General features: G+C 43.9%; 1 protein-coding gene across 1 annotated transcript in view; it reads right to left on the reverse strand.

Annotated features, from left to right (window-relative positions):
- LOC311111929 (SH3 and multiple ankyrin repeat domains protein 2-like) overlaps positions 1 to 23,653 on the reverse strand; it is a gene marked incomplete at its 3' end in the record, with an annotated part of 165,570 nt that extends 141,917 nt beyond the window's left edge. The window contains 3 exon segments of the mRNA XM_084154853.1: positions 8,044 to 8,115; positions 12,088 to 12,291; positions 23,441 to 23,653. Of these exon segments, the coding sequence (XP_084010979.1) occupies positions 8,044 to 8,115; positions 12,088 to 12,291; positions 23,441 to 23,644 (480 nt within the window). The 5' untranslated portion in view covers positions 23,645 to 23,653.
- Between the last annotated feature and the right edge of the window lie 522 nt (positions 23,654 to 24,175).

Below are 24,175 nucleotides of genomic sequence, written 5' to 3' on the forward strand. Positions count from 1 at the left end.
TGTAGTTAGGTATTGTAGGTAGTTATCGTGGGTTGTTGTATGTAATTATTGTAGGTTAGTATTGTATTCGGCTGAGCCCGGTGAAGCATGAAGCTAGCTAACCCACTACCTGGACTAGCTAGCGGGTAGCTACTGGTAACTATTAGCAACTGTGGATAGTTGTTTCACGCCTGAGAGTACCTGTAATTACGCCAGCTAGCTGCCTACAATAATTACATACAATAATGCCTACCATTCAGCAGTTTTTCTAACCTCATTGTCTGAAGCGTTAACGTTAGGTAGTAAGTGGCTACTGTGCTTGAAATTTAGCTAGCTTGTTGCTACCTGGATAGCTACTAAACAATAGCTGGAACGACCTGGCGAACAGACGCAAACTGGCTGAGTCAATTCAGTGGCTAGCTTTGCACTTGGCTAGCTAACAGTAGCTGCTAGGGGTAAGTTACAACCTACATTTGTGTTTTGTTTTTACATACTGGTAGCCAGAGTCGTTCAAGAGATTTCGGGACATGGGTGACTAGTTAACGTTAGCTTGGCTCTCTCTGTGTGTTCGTGCCGTGGGAGGAGGGGTTTCTTCGTTGTCTGAAAGCAATGGCTAGCTAGTATGCTAACTATTCTAGCTAACTAACTGGCTGAATAAGTTGACGACGGACTCGCTCAAGCTGTCGGGACTAACCCACAACGTTAGACACGGACACAAATGATCTGCTTGGCGTGTTGACACACTGGTGGTTTGTTGTGGCCGAGTATTGGTGCTAAACCGTGTTGTTGGAGTCCGGCATGATAGTTGGCTGTGGCGTCATATGACTAGGTGCCCTGGACGATTTTCACGGAAGAATACTGTACCAAGTTAGCTAGCTGAATAAACTAAGTTAGTCTATTCCTAGAAAACATTGAACCGCTGTAGTTTACAACAATTATAGTTTCTGAGGTGGAAGTTGGGAGAGTTATATTTGGGTGTTTCAGTGAAACGTAAGTGAGGGAGGCCCCGCTCTCTCCTTTCCCAGATGTTTAGTTCATTTCATTCCGATCTCCTTTGCATTATTGTAGCAATTTTCTGTAGCCTGTCAACTATGCCTCTGTCTATCCCTGTTCTCTCCTCTCCGCAAAGGCTATACAAACGCCTCACACCGCGTGGCTGCTGCCTCTCTAACCTGGTGGTCCCTGCACGCACCACCCACGTGGAGTTCCAGGTCTCAGGCAGCCTCAGGAACTGCTGTTCTGCTGCCAACAAGGCAGAGTTCATCTCAGCCTATGCTACCTTCCAGTCCCTCGACTTCTTGGCGCTGACGGAAACATGGATTACCACTGAAAACACTGCTACTCCTACTGCTCTCTCCTCGTCTGACCATGTGTTCTCGCATACCCCGAGAGCATCTGGTCAGCGGGTGGTGGCACAGGAATCCTCATCTCTCCCAAGTGGACATTCTCTCTTTTTCCCCTGACCCATCTGTCTATCTCCTCATTTGAATTCCATGCTGTCACAGTCACTAGCCCATTCAAGCTTAACATCCTTGTCATTTATCGCCCTCCAGGTTCCCTTGGAGAGTTCATCAATGAGCTTGACGCCTTGATAAGTTCCTTTCCTGAGGATGGCTCACCCCTCACAGTTCTGGGTGACTTCAACCTCCCTACGTCTACCTTTGACTCAATTCTCTCTGCCTCCTTCTTTCCACTCCTCTCCTCTTTTGACCTCACCCTCTCACCGTCCCCCCCTACTCACAAGGCAGGCAATACGCTTGACCTCATCTTTACTAGATGCTGTTCTTCTACTAATCTCACTGCAACTCCCCTCCATGTCTCCGACCACTACTTTGTATCCTTTTCTCTCTCGCTCTCCTCCAACACTACTCACTCTGCCCCTACTCAGATGGTAATGCGCCGTCGCAACCTTCGCTCTCTCTCTCCCGCTACTCTCTCCTCTTCCATCCTATCATCTCTTCCCTCTGCTCAATCCTTCTCCCTCCAATCTCCTGATTCTGTCTCTTCAACCCTCCTCTCCTCCCTTTCTGCATCCTTTGAATCTCTATGTCCCCTATCCTCCCGGCCGGCTCGGTCCTCCCCTCCTGCTCCGTGGCTTGATGACTCATTGCGAGCTCACAGAACAGGGCTCCGGGCAGCCGAGCGGAAATTGAGGAAAACTAGACTCCCTGCGGACCTGGCATCTTTTCACTCCGTCCTCTGTTTCTGCTGCTAAAGCCACTTTCTACCACTCTAAATTCCAAGCGTCTGCCTCTAACCCTAGGAAGCTCTTTGCCACCTTCTCCCCCCCCCCCCCTCCCTCTCTGTGGATGACTTCGTCAACCATTTTGAAAAGAAAGTTGACGACATCCAATCCTCGTTTGTTAAGTCTAATGACACTGCTGGTCCTACTCACACTGCCCTACCCTATACTTTGACTTCTTTCTCCCCTCTCTCTCCAGATAAAATCTTGCGACTTGTGACGGCCGGCCGCCCAACAACCTGCCCGCTTGACCCTATCCCCTCCTCTCTTCTCCAGACCATCTCCGCTGATCTTCTCCTTTACCTCACCTTGCTCATCAACTCATCCTTGACCACTGGCTATGTCCCTTCCGTCTTCAAGAGAGTGAGAGTTGCACCCCTTCTCAAAAAACCAACACTTGATCCCTCTGATGTCAACAACTACAGACCAGTATCCCTTCTTTCTTTTCTCTCCAAAACTCTTGAGCGTGCCGTCTCTAGCCAACTCTCTTGCTATCTCTCTCAGAATGACCTTCTTGATCCAAACCAGTCAGGTTTCAAGACTGGTCATTCAACTGAGACTGCTCTTCTCTGTGTCACGGAGGCTCTCCGCACTGCTAAAGCTAACTCTCTCTCCTCTGCTCTTGTCCTTCTAGACATGTCTGCTGCTTTTGATATTGTGAACCATCAGATCCTCCTCTCCACCCTCTCGGAGTTGGGCATCTCCGGCGCGGCTCACTCTTGGATTGCATCCTACCTGACCGGTCGCTCCTACCAAGTGGCGTGGCGAGAATCTGTCTCCGCACCACGTGCTCTAACCACTGGTGTCCCCCAGGGCTCAGTTCTAGGCCCTCTCCTATTCTCACTATACACCAAGTCACTTGGCTCTGTCATATCCTCACATGGCCTCTCCTATCATTGCTACGCAGACAACACACAGCTAATCTTCTCCTTTCCCCCTTCTGATAACCAGGTGGCGAATCGCATCTCTGCATGTCTGGCAGACATATCAGTGTGGATGACGGATCACCACCTCAAGCTGAACCTCGGCAAGACAGAGCTGCTCTTCCTCCCGGGGAAGGACTGCCCGTTCCATGATCTCGCCATCACGGTTGACAGCTCCGTTGTGTCCTCCTCCCAGAGTGCGAAGAACCTTGGCGTGACCCTGGACAACACCCTGTCATTCTCCGCTAACATCAAAGCGGTGACCCGATCCTGTAGGTTCATGCTCTACAACATTCGGAGAGTACGACCCTGCCTTACACAGGAAGCGGCACAGGTCCTAATCCAGGCACTTGTCATCTCCCGTCTGGATTACTGCAACTCGCTGTTGGCTGGGCTCCCTGCCTGTGCCATTAAACCCCTACAACTCATCCAGAATGCCGCAGACCGTCTGGTGTTCAACCTTCCCAAGTTCTCTCACGTCACCCGCTCCTCCGCACACTCCACTGGCTTCTAGTTGAAGCTTGCATCTGCTACAAGACCATGGTGCTTGCCTACGGAGCAGTGAGGGGAACGGCACCTCCGTACCTTGAGGCTCTGATCAGTCCCTACACCCAAACGAGGGCATTGCGTTCATCCACCTCTGGAATGCTGGCCCCCCTACCTCTGCGGAAGCACAGTTCCCGCTCAGCCCAGTCAAAACTGTTTGCTGCTCTGGCACCCCAATGGTGGAACAAGCTCCCTCATGACACCAGGACAGCGGAGTCACTCACCACCTTCCGGAGTCACTTGAAACCCCACCTCTTTAAGGAATACCTGGGATAGGATAAAGTAATCCTGTGTTGGTTGTGGGAGTGTGTTGGACAGGCATAGCAGTGTCAGCATATGCAGATGACGTTTCTGTGATGGTCAGGGATGGTCAGGATATGCAGGCACTAGAGAATAGTCTAAAGGTGTACGAGGGAGCTTCGTCAGCTAAGGTAAACTGGGGCAAGAGCAAAGCTATGTTATGTGGGGCATGTGGGGAAAGGGCCCCTCCTCTGCTTCCAGGGGGTTTGCAGTGGGGTTGTGAAGGGCTTAACATTTTGGGGGTGTACCTGGGCTCGGAGAGGTGGGTCAGGAGGAACTGGGAGGGGCTGTCACAGGCAGTGGTGTCAAGACTGGCCAGGTGGAGGTGGCTCCTGTCCCAGGTGTCATATAGAGGGAGGGTGCTGATAATCAACAACCTGGTGGCATCTTCCCTGTGGCATAAACTGGCTGTCCTCAACCCCCCCCCCCCCCCCCCGCTGGTCTGCTCGCAGACATGCAACACAAGCTGGTAGATTTCTTCTGGTCGGGCCATCACTGGCTGAGGGCGGCAGTGTTGTACAGTGAGGGAAAAAAGTATTTGATCCCCTGCTGATTTTGTACATTTGCCCACTGACAAAGAAATGATCAGTCTATAATTTTAATTGTAGGTTTATTTGAACAGTGAGAGACAGAATAACAACAAAAAAATCCAGAAAAATGCATGTCAAAAATGATATAAATTGATTTGCATTTAAATGAGGGAAATAAGTATTTGACCCCCTCTCAATCAGAAAGATTTCTGGCTCCCAGGTGTCTTTTATATGGGTAACGAGCTGAGATTAGGAGCACACTCTTAAAGGGAGTGCTCCTAATCTCAGCTTGTTACCTGTATAAAAGACACCTGTCCACAGAAGCAATCAATCAATCAGATTCCAAACTCTCCACCATGGCCAAGACCAAAGAGCTCTCCAAGGATGTCAGGGACAAGATTGTAGACCTACACAAGGCTGGAATGGGCATAGTCACCAAGAAAACAATTGGTAACACACTACGCCGTGAAGGACTGAAATCCTGCAGCGCCCGCAAGGTCCCCCTGCTCAAGAAAGCACATATACATGCCCGTCTGAAGTTTGCCAATGAACATCTGAATGATTCAGAGGAGAACTGGGTGAAAGTGTTGTGGTCAGATGAGACCAAAATCGAGCTCTTTGGCATCAACTCAACTCACCGTGTTTGGAGGAGGAGGAATGCTGCCTATGACCCCAAGAACACCATCCCCACCGTCAAACATGGAGGTGGAAACATTATGCTTTGGGGGTGTTTTTCTGCTAAGGGGACAGGACAACTTCACCGCATCAAAGGGACGATGGACGGGGCCATGTACCGTAAAATCTTGGGTGAGAACCTCCTTCCCTCAGCCAGGGCATTGAAAATGGGTCGTGGATGGGTATTCCAGCATGACAATGACCCAAAACACACGGCCAAGGCAACAAAGGAGTGGCTCAAGAAGAAGCACATTAAGGTCCTGGAGTGGCCTAGCCAGTCTCCAGACCTTAATCCCATAGAAAATCTGTGGAGGGAGCTGAAGGTTCGAGTTGCCAAACGTCAGGCTCGAAACCTTAATGACTTGGAGAAGATCTGCAAAGAGGAGTGGGACAAAATCCCTCCTGAGATGTGTGCAAACCTGGTGGCCAACTACAAGAAACGTCTGACCTCTGTGATTGCCAACAAGGGTTTTGCCACCAAGTACTAAGTCATGTTTTGCAGAGGGGTCAAATACTTATTTCCCTCATTAAAATGTAAATCAATTTATAACATTTTTGACATGCATTTTTCTGGATTTTTTTGTTGTTATTCTGTCTCTCACTGTTCAAATAAACCTACCATTAAAATTATAGACTGATCATGTCTTTGTCAGTGGGCAAACGCACAAAATCAGCAGGGGATCAAATACTTTTTTCCCTCACTGTATATGTCCGTAAATGAAGGAGGACAGGGCCTGGTGGAACGCAGGGTGGCTGCATTCCGACTAAAGGCGGCGCAGAGACTGCTGTACCATACTGATGTCGGATGGAGGGAGCCAGCATGCGCGCTGCTGAGGAGAGCTGGCGGATTAGGGTTGGACCGGCAGCTATTCCTCATGAGGCTGGAGGGGCTGAGTACAGCAGGTCTCTCTGATTTTTACTCTGCGGTGCTGAGGGCCTGGCAGCTACTAAGGCCCACACGAGAAGGGGGTGTGGAGCCTGGGCTGTGGGTGTGGGAGGAGCCTATCTTCCATAACCCAGCCATCCTTTTGAGATCGGTTCAGTCGGCCACCCTGAAGAGGAGACTGATGGCAGCGGGATTACTAAGGCTGGGTGACCTGCGACTGCTGGGAGAGGAGGGGTGGAAAACCCCAGAAGTCCTAGCACAACAAACAGGACTAACATCTCTTAGGCTGCTGGAGATATTCCTTGGGGAAGTCCAGGAGGTACTGTCTGAGCCGGTAAAGGGGGTGTTTGAGTGGCCAAAGGGGGAGGGGCCACCAATGTTTCCGCCACTGCATGTGACGGCAGAGACTGGGGACTGGCAAGGGGGTCTGGAGGACTTGTTAGAATTTAACACTCCGAGCCTGGGGAAGTTTGAAGGGGTAGGAGGTAAAGCCCTCTACAACCTCTGCGTTAAGGTAAGGAACATCAGGAGCCTAACAGGAGTGAAGGCACATCAGTGGCAGGGGGTATGTGGGGCGGAGAGTATGGTGGGTTTTAGATGGAGGGGGCTCTACAAACTTCCAGTACCAAAGAGGTCAGGGGACCTCCAGTGGCGGGTTTTACATGGAGCCATGGCCACTAACAGCTGGTTGGCACGGGTTGAACCGGGAGTCGGACAGGGGTGTCCTTTCTGTGTCATGAGTGAAACTGTGATTCATGTGTTTTCTGTGTGCGCCAGGTTAATGCCTTTAATGTCTCTGTTGGAATGTCTGTGTGAAAGGTTGGGGGTGGAGTTTACTGTCGGGATGTTTATAAATGGGTACAGGTATTCAAATAAGGAAAAGGCTAAATGTGTGATGTTGAATTTTCTGTTTGCTCAGGCAAAGTTAGCTATTTGGATAACAAGGAGGAACCGGGTCAAAGGTGGAGGGATAACAGACCCTTTACTATTATTTAATGAGATGGTCTCTGCGCGCCTTAGGGTGGAATTTGAGTTCTATAAAATTATAAAAAGTGTGGAGATGTTTCAAGAGATATGGTGTGTTGGGGGGGATGTCTGTATAGCTGGGGAAGATGGTCTGGATATACGGTTGTAGAAGTGGTGAGGTTTGGGTTATTGTGATGTGTGGTGTTGTTTTTGTATCGTGGGGTATAGGGAAAGGTGAGTATGCAGTACAGGGGATATTGGTAATTTTTATTTTGTATTTTAGGGGGTGGGGGGTGAGGTTTAAAAAAAAGTCTCTCTCTCTCTCTCTCTCTCACACACACACACACACACACACTCCATTAGGGGTGAGCTGCTCCAGTCCTAACCCAGAAATGTCACCTGTCAGGAGAAAAAGAGAGAGAGAGCACAGGTGTACTGGTCCCCCACAACAAGGGCTCTTAGAGCCACACACCTCGACACCCATACCCTAACACAGTGGTTTTCAATTCCAGACATGGGCCTTCCCGGGCTGCACATTTTTGCTCCAGCCCAACACTATCAAACCTAATAGTTTATTCTGAAAACTGAGTGCGTACTGTAGGTGGCACTAATTTAACTCCATGCAGTACATGATTGAACTACACAAGGGTTTTATGATCAGTTGAATAAGTTAATGGTGCCATCAGGCTCTCTCCATATCACCATCTCTTCGCCTCCTTGACTCTTATGGAAAGTAAAGAGTAGACATGCAGACAGGAGGGTAGAGATAGACTGCAGAGGCTTACAGTGATAACAGCTGACATAGCTCAAGATGTTTGTGTGTCTGTGTGTTGACAGTGAGATCAAGTGAGATCAAGTGACACTCCAGCATCTCTGTTTCTCCCAACAGTGTGTGTGTGTGTGTGTGTGTGTTTGTGTGCATGAGTGCGTGCATGTGTTCAGTGAGACCCCAGCTGGTTGTTAGGAGAGAGTGTAAAGTTTGTTGACACCACTCACCTTGGTGTGAAGTTTGGCAATCTGCTTCTCTTCCACATGGGGATGCCTGTAGACTCGGCTCTTGTAGCGGAACTGTGGAAAAGAAGATAGAGAAAAAATTGGATTTGGGTCAGTCGGTTATGTATGACATGGTGTCATGTAGCAATGACAGTTGTTCTTATTGGATGAGAAGGTAATTGTCTCCTTAGAGATGCCCATGCTAATTGGTCAAGACTCGGGAGTAAAACTCTTTCAAATATTGATTGGCTAAAACAATGCGTCTAGAGGAGTGGCGCCTTTATCGATTGGCTGAGGGATACTGCAACAAAAAAGCTGTGATGAGTGTGATGGAAGGAGTCAGGCGCAGGAGGGTAATCACCAAATACAGAGTTTATTCCTTCGTTACACAAAATACGCTGGAATAGCGACAAACGAAACAGGCACAGGGGAAACTATCTACCCTGGCAATACACTGTAACGGTATCTCCATACAATACATAGGCACAGGGGAAATATCTACCCTGGCAACAAAATGGTACGAGTAGCTCCACCGAGCTACACTACTCTCACATTCAAACAATCACCCACAAGGACAAGGGGGCAGAGGGAACACTTATACACGGACTAATGAGGGGATTAGAACCAGGTGTGTGTGATTGACAAGACAAGACAAATGTGATGATGATAATTGGGGCGGCAGTGGTTAGTAAGCCGGTGACGACGATCACTGAAGCCTGCCCAAACAAGGAGGGGATTCAGCCTCGGTGGAAGTCGTGACAAAAGCTCTGGTACTGATTGGCTCACATAATTGGAATAAGATGCTTATAACATTAGAGTTGTGGGTTTGATTGATCCACACGGACCAATTATTCTGTTTTATTGATTGGTTGAGGGGTACAGCACCCCATCTCTAACAATCAAACAACTTTACTCATTGGCTGAGGAGTACTGGCCTTGGAGGTTGCCGCACAATCGTCCTCTACCCTGTTTCCAACCCAGGGGGATCCTACCTCGGGTTCAGATCTTCAGCGCTCCCCCTCATCGGACCGTGAGGGTGTCTGAGACTTCGTCAGCCACGATAGATTCTACGGCTGACTCGGTTCATTGGGCCCAACCTCCCATCGGTCCTCGAGGTGTCTCCTAAACCACTCGAGGCGAAAAACGTCCGGTCTTCCTCGGCCATTTCACCAGCTGTCATCATCGGCAGCTCTATGGTGAGAAACATCGCGGTTCCCAGGGCAAAAACCCTGTGCTATCCTGGAGCATGAGTACAGGACATTACAAGGCTGCTTCCTACCGTTCTACGACAGATGCCAGGGGCTGACGCTGTTGTAGTCCATGTGGAGTCAAACGACATTAGGAGGATTAGCTGTGATTGCCAACAAGGGTTTTGCCACCAAGTACTAAGTCATGTTTTGCAGAGGGGTCAAATACTTATTTCCCTCATTAAAATGCAAATCAATTTATAAAATTTTTGACATGCATTTTTCTGTATTTTTTTTGTTATTCTGTCTCTCACTGTTCAAATAAACCTACCATTAAAATTATAGACTGATCATGTCTTTGTCAGTGGGCAAACATACAAAATCAGCAGGGGATCAAATACCTTTTTCCCTCACTGTAAGGTCCCACAGTTGACAGTACATGTCAGAGCAAAAACCAAACCATGAAGTCGAAAGAATTGTCTGTAGAGCTCCGACACAGGATTGTGTCGAGGCACAGATCTGGGGAAGGCTACCAAAACATTTCTGCAGCATTGAAGGTCCCCAAGAACATAATGGAAGAAGTTTGGAACCACCAAGACTCTTCCTAGAGCTGGCTGCCCGGCCAAACTGAGCCATCGGGGGAGAAGGGCCTTGGTCAGGGAGGTGACCAAGAACCTGATGTTCACTCTGACAGAGCTCTATAGTTCCTCTGTGGAGATGGGAAAACCTTCCAGAAGGACAACCATCTCGGCAGCACTCCACCAATCAGGCCTTTGTGGTAGAGTGGCCAGACGGAAGCCACTCCTCAGTAAAAGGCACATGACAGCCCGCTTGGAGTTTGCCAAAAGGCACCTAAAGACTCTCAGACCATGAGAAACAAGATTCTCTGGTCTGATGAAACCAATGAATGCCAAGTGTCACGTCTGGAGAAAACCTGGCACCATCCCTACGGTGAAGCATGGTGGTGCCAGCATCATGCTGTGGGGATGTTTTTCAGCGGCAGGGACTGGGAGACTAGTCATGATCGAGGAAAAGATGAACGGAGCAAAGTACAAATAGATCCTTGATGAAAACCTGCTCCAGAGCACTCAGGACCTCCGACGGGGGCGAAGGTTCACCTTCATGAAACAAAGATACATGATATAAAGAATGACAATAAAAAGCTTTGGAGCACCTTAAATGACATTTTGGGCAAAAGGGCAAACTCCGCTTTTATTGGCAAGATTAGCAAAGTTAGGCATGACATACAAACAACAAATTGACGGTATTTGACGGTATTTGATGTTTTTGAATAATACAAGTTATAAATTTGCTTCATGAGTAGTGCGTGACCCTAGGGTGGCAACACATACATTCTAATTGATTTCAATGGGTCTTTCTCCATTCTGATAGTTTTATACTTTTCAATTCAACTTCAACCAAAAATAATTTTCAGCATTGTCATCAATTTCTGCATTTACTGTACTCATTTAAGATCCTTTCCACACTGCCACGTAGGGCTGCACAATATGGGCAAACAATCTAGGCCTTATTTTTAACCAAATGTTGCAATTTTGATTTTACTTGCGATTTAGAGCAAAACACTTGGGTGAATTTTTGGACTCATGGATATAGAATGATTATTTTAATTATTTAGTTAGAATATAATAGTGGGCACTTTGAATACTGTAATGTTTGACATGAAAACGAATGAAAATGCCAGGGAGGAGTTATTGTGACAGGGTAGGAACCAAAGTGTTTCCTAGGGGACACTATAATCCTTTGGCTACATTGAATGTTTTCTCTTAGCTACTTCATGTAGCTAGCATATTCATGTTTTGCACATTCTTCTTTGATTTAGAAGATACTGTTGCACAAACAACATGTTGATTTAGGTCTACACCATCACTGGTATTATCAGGCTGTATAGCTAATTCCGTTTGCTCTGACTCAGTACATTTATTAGCTAGCTAGCTAGCCAGCTAACTAGCGATTAGCATTAACGGCTAACAAGATTTAGGCCCAACTTGCTAAGACAAACTAGATGTTTGCAGATGTAAGAAACACAAACAAATCGTTTAGTTAGGGAACGCTAGTGGATTTATATTAAGAAGCAATGTGAAAACAGCATTGTTGTCATCAACATTGTTGCATGTGCAGCATTCACCATGCAGACTGAATGCAAGTGTCTCATGGTCGATGAACAACAAAGCGGAAAGCTGTAGAAAGGATGACTCAAGTAGCGAAGTAAACTATAAAAATGGACGTTATACACAGAGTATCCCATTTAACAAACCAAACATTCAAATACCGTTATAGAAGGTAAAGTAAAAACCGAAACCGGTTCATGCATCAATACCAGTATATCGTAAAATACGGTATACCGCCCAGCCCTAAACTCTCCTGGCTCAAAGTAGAGGAGAGATTGACTGCATCACTACTTGTCTTTGTGAGAGGTATTGACATGTTAAAATAAACTAACTGTCTGTTTGTACGACTAGCGCACAGCTTGGACACACATGCATACTCCACAAGACAAGCTACCAGGGGTCTCGTCACAGTGCCCAAGTCCAGGATAGACTCTGGGAAATGCACAGTACTACACAGAGCCATGACTACATGGAACTCTATTCCACATCAAGTAACTCATGCAAGCAATAAAATCAGACTTTAAAAAACGGATAAAACTACACCTTATGGAACAACGAGGACTGCAAAGATACTAACACACTTCTTTTACACACACGTACATTTTTTATATTGTTGTGTGGTGATATTATACTGCATTGGCAGCAGCTATTGGGGATCCATAATAAATACATATACAAATACCACACCTTTTTAAATACGTAACAACTTCAGAGATTGGCTGGCACTCTACCTCCAGAGACGGAACTCCTTTGCTAATTGGCTGTGGGTATTCCATGAGGAGGCGTTCCTCGTCCAGGAACTTCCCGTCTCGTCCGTTCATGGCGGGCTGGAAGAGGCCGTAGTTCAGCACATCCTTCAGACTCTGGCTCAACGTGCACAGGATCCTCTGCTTGGCAACCCACACGGTCGCATTGGGGTTGAACCGCATACATTTCTGTGTGAGGGGTTTGGGTTGGGGTTGGGAATAGGGGTGTTGAAAGGGGTAGGGTTAGAGAGGGGGGAAAGAGAGAATCATGGTAAAAAAAAAATTTGTTCGAAGACTTTCAGTTGTAGGCCAAGAGCCTGGGCTTGAGCATTACCCACGCAAAACCGTAACCAACATTTCCTTTACAAACACTTACAAAAAATTACACATTGGCTTCCTTACCCTGTAAGCAGTCTATGGACAAGGTATGACAGCAATCCATGCTTTGGTTTAGTTCCCCTGGCACTGTTTCCACATGCTAAAATGTTAGCATTTGTGGCACAAATCCCATTCAAGTCATGGGACTGATCTTAGCATTTCTTACTCATCATGTCCAAATCACCCGAAAGTATCTACAATTGATTGTTAAGTTCAACAAAGTCACTTATAAATGATTTGAAAAAATGCTAATATCGTAACTTGAATTGGATTTGTGCCACAAATGCTAAAACGTTAGCATATGGAAACAGTGCCAGGGAAACTAAACAAAAGCATGGATTGCTGTCATACCTTGTCCATAGACTGCTTACAGAGTAAGGAAACCAACATCTTTTTTGTAATTTGGGTGAACTATCCCTTTAAAAAACATTGCCTATACAAACACTTACCCATACAAACACATTTCCCACATCTTCTCTAAGTGCCACACAGCCTCAGCTATGGCACGGGTACAGCATGACTCAGTCACACCACACCACCCCACTGACCCCCTCTCCTGCACCCAGCCAGATTACCTCCGAGCTGGACAAACAAACAATACAGCAGCATCCGCCAGACCTGGCTGAATCAGAGAGGATTATGGGCCACGGGCCGTGGCATTCAGTGTTTGTGTGTGTGTATGTGTGTTTACCTCCGGATCTGCTGCTCAGCTGGTGATAGTGGACCTGTGCCTGTGATAAAGACTGAGGTTGATGAACACGCTCTGAACTCTACCCATAATCCTCCCTGGCTGGCAGCGAGGAGGTGAGGAGGAGATGCAGGGATGGAGGGAAGGATAGAGGTGTACAGGAACAGATGTCTGGCATCTGTCTGCGGAGAGATAATGGGCTGTTTCCGCCTGGCTGGGGACCATCCCAACAGTATAGTAGGTTACTTTGCTAGTACATCTCCCATCATGTTACATTATGCTCCAGCTTCATCATGAGTGCATCTCAGAACAGTAAATAGAAAGGTTAAGTTTCAGGAGAAACTTTATGAAGTGTGGTCCTGTGTGGCTCAGTTGGTAGAGCATGGTGCTTGCAATGCCAGGGTTGTGGGTTAGATTCCCACGAGAGACCAGTATGAAAATGTATGAACGCAGTACTGTAAGTCGCTCTGGATAAAATAAATGTAATGAAATAGAACAGTGAAGTTTCAGGAGAAACTTTATGATTATAGTGAAGTAGCTATTCGAAAGCCTCTCTGACTGTGAAATGGGTTTGAAGTGCAACCCCAGCAGGGGTGGTATAGGGAAACAGAATAGAAGAGAAAGAAAAAACTGAGGCTGTTTGTCACTGGGGAATACATCAACATACATGTAATCCTCTCTTCAATTCAAAGGGCTTTATTGGGATGGGAAACATATGTTTACATTGCCAAAGCAAGTGAAATAGATAATTAACAAAAGTTTCAAAGTAATAGAGACAATTCAAATGTCATATTATGGCTATATACATTGTTGTAATGATGGGAAAAGGGAAAATAAATATGGGTTGTTTTTACAATGTTGTTTGTTCTTAACTGATTCTCTCTCTCTCTCTCTCTCTCTCTCTCTCTCTCTCTCTCTCTCTCTCTCTCTCTCTCTCTCTCTCTCTCTCTCTCTCTCTCTCTCTCTCTCTCTCTCTCTCTCTCTCTCTCTCTCTCTCTCTCTCTCTCTCTCTCACATACATATATATATACATATAACATACACACAGCCCACTGGTGTTACAACTAGTCACCAAGCGGTAAACCGAGCTAATAAAATCATCCAGTGCAGTCACAAGCCCATGCTAGTATAATGAGTATATGATGACTCAAAATTAATGAATTGTAATTCAACCTAATAAGTTATTTTAATATATAAGAGAGAGGAGGAACAGTTAATCCCAGTACTTTGATTTATTCAATACTATAGGGTAAACAACCGCCTCATTTCAGAAGCTCTTATGTGGGTGGTCTTGTACTGTACTGCGTAATTTGTGTGTGTGTGTGTCTTGTACTGTGGGGAACGTGTTGAATTATTAAACCATGTTAGTTTTCCTAGTGGATTGTGTGACACATCATGTTATTAATCACCACAGCTGACCACTCAGTGGTGATGAATATGGAATTATGGTCATTAGCACATACATGTGTGATCACACATGAACACACACAAGTGAACATACACGCACACAAACAAACACACGCACGCATGTGCACGCTTGCGCGCGCACACACACCTTTCCCTCTACGTTCTGTACTAAAGCCCAAGTTAATTACATCACAATTACATCAGGTTCAGATGTAGATCAACACAAATTGACCCCGAACATTTCCACCCACTGTGCGGCCCACTCACCTCCTCTCTATACCTATCCCTAACCATAGGGAGTCATAACCATTCCATATTTCAACAACATGTTTCCCATTTATAGTACATACATGGAGTGAGCAGAGAGATAGAGAGAAATATAAAGAGGGGAGACAAAGAAACAGTTAAGATTCCAAAGAGAAAGAGAGACTGACAAAGAAAAAGTGAGAGATGGACATACTGTAAAAGCAAGAGAGAGTAGTGGAGGGACAGAATTAACTGTTGTTCATTGCAGCTGTTACCTCTCTCCCTCCCTCCCTTCCTCCCTCCCTTCCTCCCTCCCTCCCTCCCTCCCTCCCTCCCTCTCTCCCTCTCTCCCTCCAATAATGGCTTTATTGGCATGGGAAACGTGTTTACATTGCCAAAGCAAGTGAAATACACAATAAACAAAAGTGAGAAGACGCAAAACATTAACCAAAAAATATTTGAATTGAACAGTAAATATTGCACTCAAAAAGGATATAAAAATATAGACATTCAAATATTGGTTGTGTTTACAATGTTGTTAGTGTTCCACTGGTGTGCTGTGAATGCACACTGCAGTATTTTGCCTAACAGATATGGGAGTTTATCAATGTTTGATTTTGAAATTCTTTGTGTGTCTGTGTGATTTGTGGGAAATATGTATCTCTAATGTGGTCATACATTTGGCAGGAGGTTAGGAAGTGCAGCTCAGTTTCCACCTCATTTTGTGGACAGTGGGCACATAGCCTGTCTTCTCTCGAGAGCCAGGTCTGCTGTGTGACCCTATCATGTGACGACCTCTCTCAATAGCAAGGCTATGCTCACTGGTTGATTCTTTCCAGTGTGTCAAATAGTTAACTTTTAGCTTTCTCGTAATTTGGTTGGTTCTAATTGTGATGCTGTCCTGGGGCTCTGTGGGGTCTGTTTGTGTTTGTGAACAGAGCCCCAGAACCAGCTGTCTGAGAGGACTGTTCTCTAGGTTAATCTCTCTGTAGGTGAGGGCTTTGTGGTGGAATGTGTGGGAATCGCTTCCTTATAGGTGGTTGCAGAATTTAACAGCTTGGATAACTAGCAGGTATAGTTCCAATTCAGCTCTGCGTACATTATTTGGGGTTTTGCGTTGTACACAAAGTATATTTTTGCAGGATTCTGCATGCAGTCTCAATTGGGTGTTTGTCCCATTTGGTGAATTATTGGTTGGTGAGTGGACCCCAGATCTCACAACCATAGAGGGCAATGGGTTCTATAGCTGACTGAAGTATTTTTTGCCAGATCCTAATTGGGATGTCGAGTTTTATGTTTCTTTTGATGGCGTAGGCTCTTCTTGCCTTGTCTCTTTGATCGTTCACAGTCTCCTGGAAGTTACAGTGGGGAAAAAAAGTATTTAGTCAGCCACCAATTGTGCAAGTTCTCCCACTTAAAAAGATGAGAGAGGCCTGTAATTTTCATCATAGGTACACGTCAACTATGACAGACAAAATGAGGGAAAAAAATCCAGAAAATCACATTGTAGGATTTTTTATGAATTTATTTGCAAATTATGGTGGAAAATAAGTATTTGGTCAATAACAAAAGTTTCTCAATACTTTGTTATATACCCTTTGTTGGCAATGACACAGGTCAAACGTTTTCTGTAAGTCTTCACAAGGTTTTCACACACTGTTGCTGGTATTTTGGCCCATTCCTCCATGCAGATCTCCTCTAGAGCAGTGATGTTTTGGGGCTGTCGCTGGGCAACACAGACTTTCAACTCCCTCCAAAGATTTTCTATGGGGTTGAGATCTGGAGACTGGCTAGGCCACTCCAGGACCTTGAAATGCTTCTTACGAAGCCACTCCTTCGTTGCCCGGGCGGTGTGTTTGGGATCATTGTCATGGTGAAAGACCCAGCCACGTTTCATCTTCAATGCCCTTGCTGATGGAAGGAGGTTTTCACTGAAAATCTCAGGATACATGGCCCCATTCATTCTTTCCTTTACACGGATCAGTCGTCCTGGTCCCTTTGCAGAAAAAGAGCCCCAAAGAATGATGTTTCCACCCCCATGCTTCACAGTAGGTATGGTGTTCTTTGGATGCAACTCAGCATTATTTGTCCTCCAAACACGACGAGTTGAGTTTTTTCCAAAAAGTTCTATTTTGGTTTCATCTGACCATATGACATTCTCCCAATCCTCTTCTGGATCATCCAAATGCACTCTAGCAAACTTCAGACGGGCCTGGACATGTACTGGCTTAAGCAGGGGGACACGTCTGGCACTGCAGGGTTTGAGTCCCTGGCGGCGTAGTGTGTTACTGATGGTAGGCTTTGTTACTTTGGTCCCAGCTCTCTGCAGGTCATTCACTAGGTCCCCCCATGTGGTTCTGGGATTTTTGCTCACCGTTCTTGTGATCATTTTGACCCCACGGGGTGAGATCTTGCGTGGAGCCCCAGATCGAGGGAGATTATCAGTGGTCTTGTATGTCTTCCATTTCCTAATAATTGCTCCCACAGTTGATTTCTTCAAACCAAGCTGCTTACCTATTGCAGATTCAGTCTTCCCAGCCTGGTGCAGGTCTACAATTTTGTTTCTGGTGTCCTTTGACAGCTCTTTGGTCTTGGCCATAGTGGAGTTTGGAGTGTGACTGTTTGAGGTTGTGGACAGGTGTCTTTTATACTGATAACAAGTTCAAACAGGTGCCATTAATACAGGTAACGGGTGGAGGACAGAGGAGCCTCTTAAAGAAGAAGTTACAGGTCTGTGAGAGCCAGAAATCTTGCTTGTTTGTAGGTGACCAAATACTTATTTTCCACCATAATTTGCAAATAAATTCATAAAAAATCCTACAATGTGATTTTCTGGATTTTTTTTCTCTCAATTTGTATGTCATAGTTGACGTGTACCTATGATGAAAATTACAGGCCTCTCTCATCTTTTTAAGTGGGAGAACTTGCACAATTGGTGGCTGACTAAATACTTTTTTCCCCCACTGTACTAATGCTACAATCTTAGGGTTTGACTCGGGTTACTTTCTTGTTTATATTTGATTTCATGTGACTGTAATGCCTTTGTTTGTTTGATTGAGTGGGTGTTTGGATATATTTAGCTTTCGCCTCTACGGAGGTTCATGGACGTTGGAATATTTTGGCATTCGTGTTTGTGGGGTGCATTCCCTGCTTTGGTCTTAGTGGTCGCGCTGCGCCTGAGTATCCTATTTTATTCCTTGTGGTTGTGGACACAGTTGCGCGGTGCGGCTGCAGGAGCGTGGCGTGGAGCGCGCCCCTAACACAACCCATGGTCGAAGTCTTGACTAACAGAAGCATTTTATTTGGCTATCTGCGTTTGTTAAAGCCAATGGAGGATGTAACTGATCGACTATTGAGTGACACTGTTAATATTTGAGTTTAAACAATTTTAAACTGGCGTTGTAAATAATTATGTTAATAATTGGGAGCCCTCTTGTGTAGGGTAAGTTAAGTGGCAGATGGTTAACCGGGAGTTTGTCCTTATTTGGGGACGCCTGCAGTCCACCCTAGAGGCGAGCATAGGACAGTGTTATTTTGTACTGGGTTTATTTTGTTGTGTTATTTTGAGGGTTTTATGTCAGAGGGGGTGGGGGGACGTTGTTTGCCTTCATTAACCATTTGATTGTTACATATTCTACTTCAACAGTATTCTGTCTAACTTTTCGGTACATGCTTTTTCTTTTGTCACAGGATATGATTGGTGGTCTTATACATGTTTTTAATCTCTATTCCAGTTATAATTTTGTAATCTCAATTTTTAATGACTGACAATTCAGATATTGGGGTGGGAGTTGGGGGGTCAGCTATTAGGTTTACAAGCTGGAACGTCAAGGCAATGAACTGTCCGGCTAAACGGGCTAGAGTATTTGCTCATCTTAAGAATTTAAAAACTGATATACACTGCTCAAAAAAATAAAGGGAACACTTAAACAACACAAGGTAACTCCAAGTCAATCACACTTCTGTGAAATCAAACTGTCCACTTAGGAAGCAACACTGATTGACAATACATTTCACATGCTGTTGTGCAAATGGAATAGACAACAGGTGGAAATTATAGGCAATTAGCAAGACACCCCCAATAAAGGACTGGTTTTGCAGGTGGTGACCACAGACCACAGGGGGTCAAATACTTATTTCCCTCATTAAAATGCAAATCAATTTATAACATTAATTACCTTTATATTGATGGCACCTTTTCCAATTTCGAAGACCTCGCTATCATGTTTTTTCGCACTCAAAGCCCAACCTTTCCAATTCTATCACCCGGATCGGGTCTGGATGCCCTTTTGAAAACACCTTTTCAACTAAAGGGACTCATATCCCGTATTTTTGAGATAATCATGTCCCTTGATAACCCATCACTCAATAAAATCTGATCTGAATGGGAAAGGGAACTTAGTGGAGAGATCTCTGATGAAGTCTGGAATGCTACCTTACTTAGGGTAAATGGAAGCTCCTCTTGTGCCCGGCTTAGCCTTATACAGTTTAAGGTACTTCACCGTATCCATTTCAGTAAGGCCAGATTGTCCAAATTCTACCCAAATATTGATGGTACATGTGACAGGTGTAAAGGCTCCTTGGGGGACTTGACCCACATGTTCTGGGCCTGTCCCTGTCTGGCAGATTATTGGTCCACTATATCTAAAACCCTTTCTGAAGCATTTGATATAAAGTTGCAGCCTAGTGCAGAAATTGCTATTTTTGGAGTACCAAACAACAATCCTTCTCTGACCAATTGACAGCTGGATGCCATTGCCTTTGCCTCCCTGTTAGCCCGCAGAAGGATTGTATTGGATTGGAAATCTATCAATCCTCCCTTAGCCTCTCTTTGGCGCAAAGATCTGATGCTGTTCCTAAAATTAGAAAAGTATATCATCCGAGGGTCAACCAACTCATTCTATTCCACCTGGGACCCGATGATATCCTATTTTGAACAGCTCCAAACACTTCCTCCAGATTAGTACTCTTGGCCCCACCCCCACCCCTTGAGATTACTGCTATAGACCTATAAAATCACCTAATCACCTGAAATTGTTAGGCTATTACATTTTTGCTTGTATTGAAGTAACATTGATGTATACTTTTGTTTTGTTTTCTGACATGTAACTCAATGACTTTTGCTTTCTTTTTAAATGTGTTTGGAGGGGGGGGCAGAAAGGGGAAAAAATGTACGTCTTTAAATGTTATCTTTCATTCATTGTGAATAAAAAAATATATAAAAAAGAATAAAAAATATACCACATTAAATTAAATATTTGTTTTGATCAAATAACATGGAAAACAACCACTTTGTGTGCAATATTAATTTACCATACTTACAAATCACTTAATGTAAATGTACATCATTGTATTGTACATATTCAGACCCCTTGACCTTTTCCACATTTTGTTACGTTACAGCATTATTCTAAAATCGATTAAATGTTTTTTTTCCCTCATCAATCTACACACAATACCCCATAATAACAAACCAAAAACAGGTTTTTAGACATTTTTGCAAATATATTCAAAATAAAAAAACGGAAATATCACATTTACATGAGTATTCAGACCCTTTACTCAGTATTTTGTTGAAGTACCTTCGGCAGCGATTACAGCCTTGAGTCTTCTTGCGTATGACGCTACAATCTTTGTATCCAGTTCTGTGCCTCAACACAATCCTGTCTCAGAGCTCTCCGGACAATTCCTTTGACCTCAGAGCTTCGATTTTGCACTGTCAACTGTGGGACCTTATATAGACAGGTGTGTGCCTTTCCAAATCATGGCCAATCAATTGAATTTACCACAGGTGGACTCCAATCAAGTTGTAGAAAGATCTCAAGGATGATCAATGGAAACAGGATGCACCTGAGCTCAATTTCGAGTCTCATAGCAAAGGGTCTGAATACTTATGTAAATAAGGTATTTCTGGTTTTTATTTTTAATTAATTTGCAACAATTTCTACAAACCTGTTTTCGCTTTGTCGTTATGGGGTATTGTGTGTAGATTGCTGAGAAAAATGTTTTATTGAATCAATTTTAGAATAAGGCTGTAACGCAACACAATGTGGAAAAAGTCAAGGGGACTGAATATTTTCTGAAGGCACTGTATGCATGGATGTGTAGGTTAAGAATGTGTTGTTGGCATGTCATGCCTAAGTTTGCTAGTCTTGCCAATAAAAAAATAATTAAAGTAGTTGGCAATATCAAGGGGTTTTGTGATGAATGAGCCATCTGATTCAATGAATGATGGGGCCGAGTTCGCCTTTTTGCTCAACATTTCTTTTAAGGTGCTCCAAAGCTTTTTATTAGCATTCTTTATATCATTTATCTTTGTTTCATATCACATTTTCTTATTTTACTTCAGTTTAGTCACATGAGTTCTCAATTTACAGTACGTTTGCCAATCGGTTGTGCAGCCAGACTTATTTGCCATTCATTTTGCCTTATCCCTCTCAACCAGACCAATGTCTCTTTTGGGTAAATCCTTTTGAATTAAATTACTTTTTGACAGCACACCTTTTGATTTGAACGAAACCATCCATACATATTTGCCCATTGTAAAAGTGCTCAGAAAGTTTTTTTGAACCTGAATGCCAAAACATTCAAGAGATAAAGGTGCTCAACGTTGACCTATTTTGCAAACCCCGCAATACCATAAGACATCCATGTCTTCATGACTGGAAAAGACAAATGGTTGAGACTGATATCATTTAAAAGCTTACAAATAGGGTTGTCAAACTATCTTCATTTAAATTTTTTCATGTCCTTTTTTTTTTTTTCTTAAACGTCAATTATCTAAAAACGGGCAAAATGTGCATATGTTGTAGCTTAAACCCTATTTGACATCATTTGGGGTTTTTGTGTTGTGCGCACCATCAGTTGAGACACAACATGCTTTTGAATACAAGGGTGGGTGTCATGTTTTGGCTGATAAATGTACTAAAATGACATCCACCCTGTATTCAAGAGCATGTTGTGTCTCAACCAATGGCGGGCACAACACAAAAACCTCAGATGATGTAAAGTAGGGTCTAAGCTACAACATATGCGAATATGAAAAATATCCAAGTTTACTTATTTTTAGATAATTGACGTTAAATGTTTAAAAAATCATAACTTTTTTTTTTATGACAATAGTTTGACAACCCTGTTGGTAAGCTTTTAAATGATATCAAACTCAACAGTTTATATTTTCCAGTGATGAAAAATTGGTAAACTTTGAGCACCTTTATCTCCTGAAGTTTTGGGCATTCAGGTCCAAAAAGTCAATTCTGACCACTTCTTACATGTATGGATTATGTTTTTTTTATCAAAAGGGAAGCTATCAAAAAGAGATTGCATTCAAATGGAATTCAAAAGCAGCAAATACAGTACACAATAAGGATTTAGTGATACAATTACATAAATCAAAAGTGGGAGCACAAGAAACACAAAAATACAAAAACACAACTATAATTAAGCAGATAATAAGCAGAACTGGTTTCAAATGCTATTTGAAATCTTTAAAATACTTTTAGTGTTTGCTTTAACCTGCCTGGAGTGACAGATGGGCAGGGTTTATAGTTTTGCAGCTATTCTATTGGCTCCATTTCACCAGGCACGGTCAGTCAATCCCAGCTCAAGTATTTTATTTTATTTATTTATTTATTTTGGTGTTGGCTTTGTTTTATTGACACAGCCTCATAAATATTCATGTTTGTATGATTTTTTCATTTCAGCTGTAAACTGAGCCAACCAGGGGCATGAGGAGAATTCTCAATATTGTTCACTTTTGAACAGAGGCACTCACATTGATAATGAAATAAACAAATCCAAGTCATTCATTTTAAACTGTGTGTATGCCTCTAGTCTTCTACAAGCAAACCCATTTTTGTTTGTTTTTAAACCATGCTTGGAGTGCATCCTGAATGAAGTGATGTGTACCCAGCTACTCAGTGCTATTCAGCAGACACAACGGCCCACAAAACAGAACAGCTCCACTTTTTATTTTGTCCTGTGACAGCTGATTTTAATATACATGTACAGTTCTGGGGAAGGATACCAAAACACCTCCGCAGCATTGAAGCTCAAGTATTTGAAATGATTCCAAATAGTATTTGAACCCAGGTCTGGTAATAAGAGAGGAATGCATGTCCCCATTCATTTGCGAGATACACACTCCCCACTGCCTTATCTTTTCTATTACGAAACGAGGGTTAATAGAAGCTTCCCCTAGAGGAAAAAGTCTATACATCAACGCCCACACAACGCCCACAGATCGTTCACACAGCGTGTGTTCTACGACAGGCAAAAGGATGCAACACAGCCAGCTTAATAAATGTCCAGAGCTGGCTTAAATCAAAGGCATTATACCAAAGGGAAATGAGAGAAAAATAGAGGATGTTAACAAGTGTAATCTAAGACTTCATCATTTGAACTTATTTTGCAAGCCAGACGTTAAACCCTATGAGTTAGTCTATAAGTCTAGGATGAAACAGTTCTATCCTTTAAAAAAAAAGGGGTGTAAAAAAAGCCCTCCAAAGGTAACCCATAAATTGGCACATCAAACAATAGGGTCTTTCTGACTCATACAAACATACAACTCCTTCGCACGTTCCTGAGTAAACCTAGGCAAGCATACACACACACACTCACTGTCTGCTGCAGGTCGGGGATGAGGATGCGGATGACCAGGGAGTGAGTGTGTATGTCGTCCATGCGTCTGGGGGCCGGCTCGGCGGTGGCTCTTATGGTCTCATAGATAGTCTCCTCACGGGAGCTGTCGGAGGCGGAGTCCTCGGAGTAGTCAGAACAACTCTGGGCCATCTCATCCTCACTGGACGTGGGACTCCTGGGCATAGTCAGTAGGCCGGACGAATTCAGCTATGGAGGAGCAGAAAACGATGAGTAAACAACTTAGAAAAAACTACTTTGAGACTAATCCTAAATTCCACTTGTCAAATGTTAACTTCGTCTCTCTCCCATTGACATCAATGCATGGCTAAGTGAAAATCCGACGTTAGAATTCACCCCTTGTAGAAGATAAGCTCTAATAATGCTCTATGTAGCCATATAGTCATGTTCATGATGTGCTTATAATCAAATCAAATTACAGTGAAATGCTTACTTACAAGCCCTTAATCAACAATGCGTTCAAGAAATAGAGTTAAAATAAATATTTACTTAATAAACTAAAGTAAAAAATAAAAAGTAACACAATAAAATAACAATAACGAGGCTATATACAGGGGGTACCGGTACTGAGTCAATGTACAGGTTATAAATGTGCAATGTATGTATGTACTTAATAGAATAGAGATTATACTGTAGACTGGGCTGATTGTACTTTTCTCTCACTTTAAAGTGGTCTAGTACAAATATGATTCAGCC

This window comes from Coregonus lavaretus, assembly GCF_964263955.1.
Source record: "Coregonus lavaretus genome assembly, chromosome: 37".
NCBI classification, from domain to species: Eukaryota; Metazoa; Chordata; class Actinopteri; order Salmoniformes; family Salmonidae; genus Coregonus; species Coregonus lavaretus.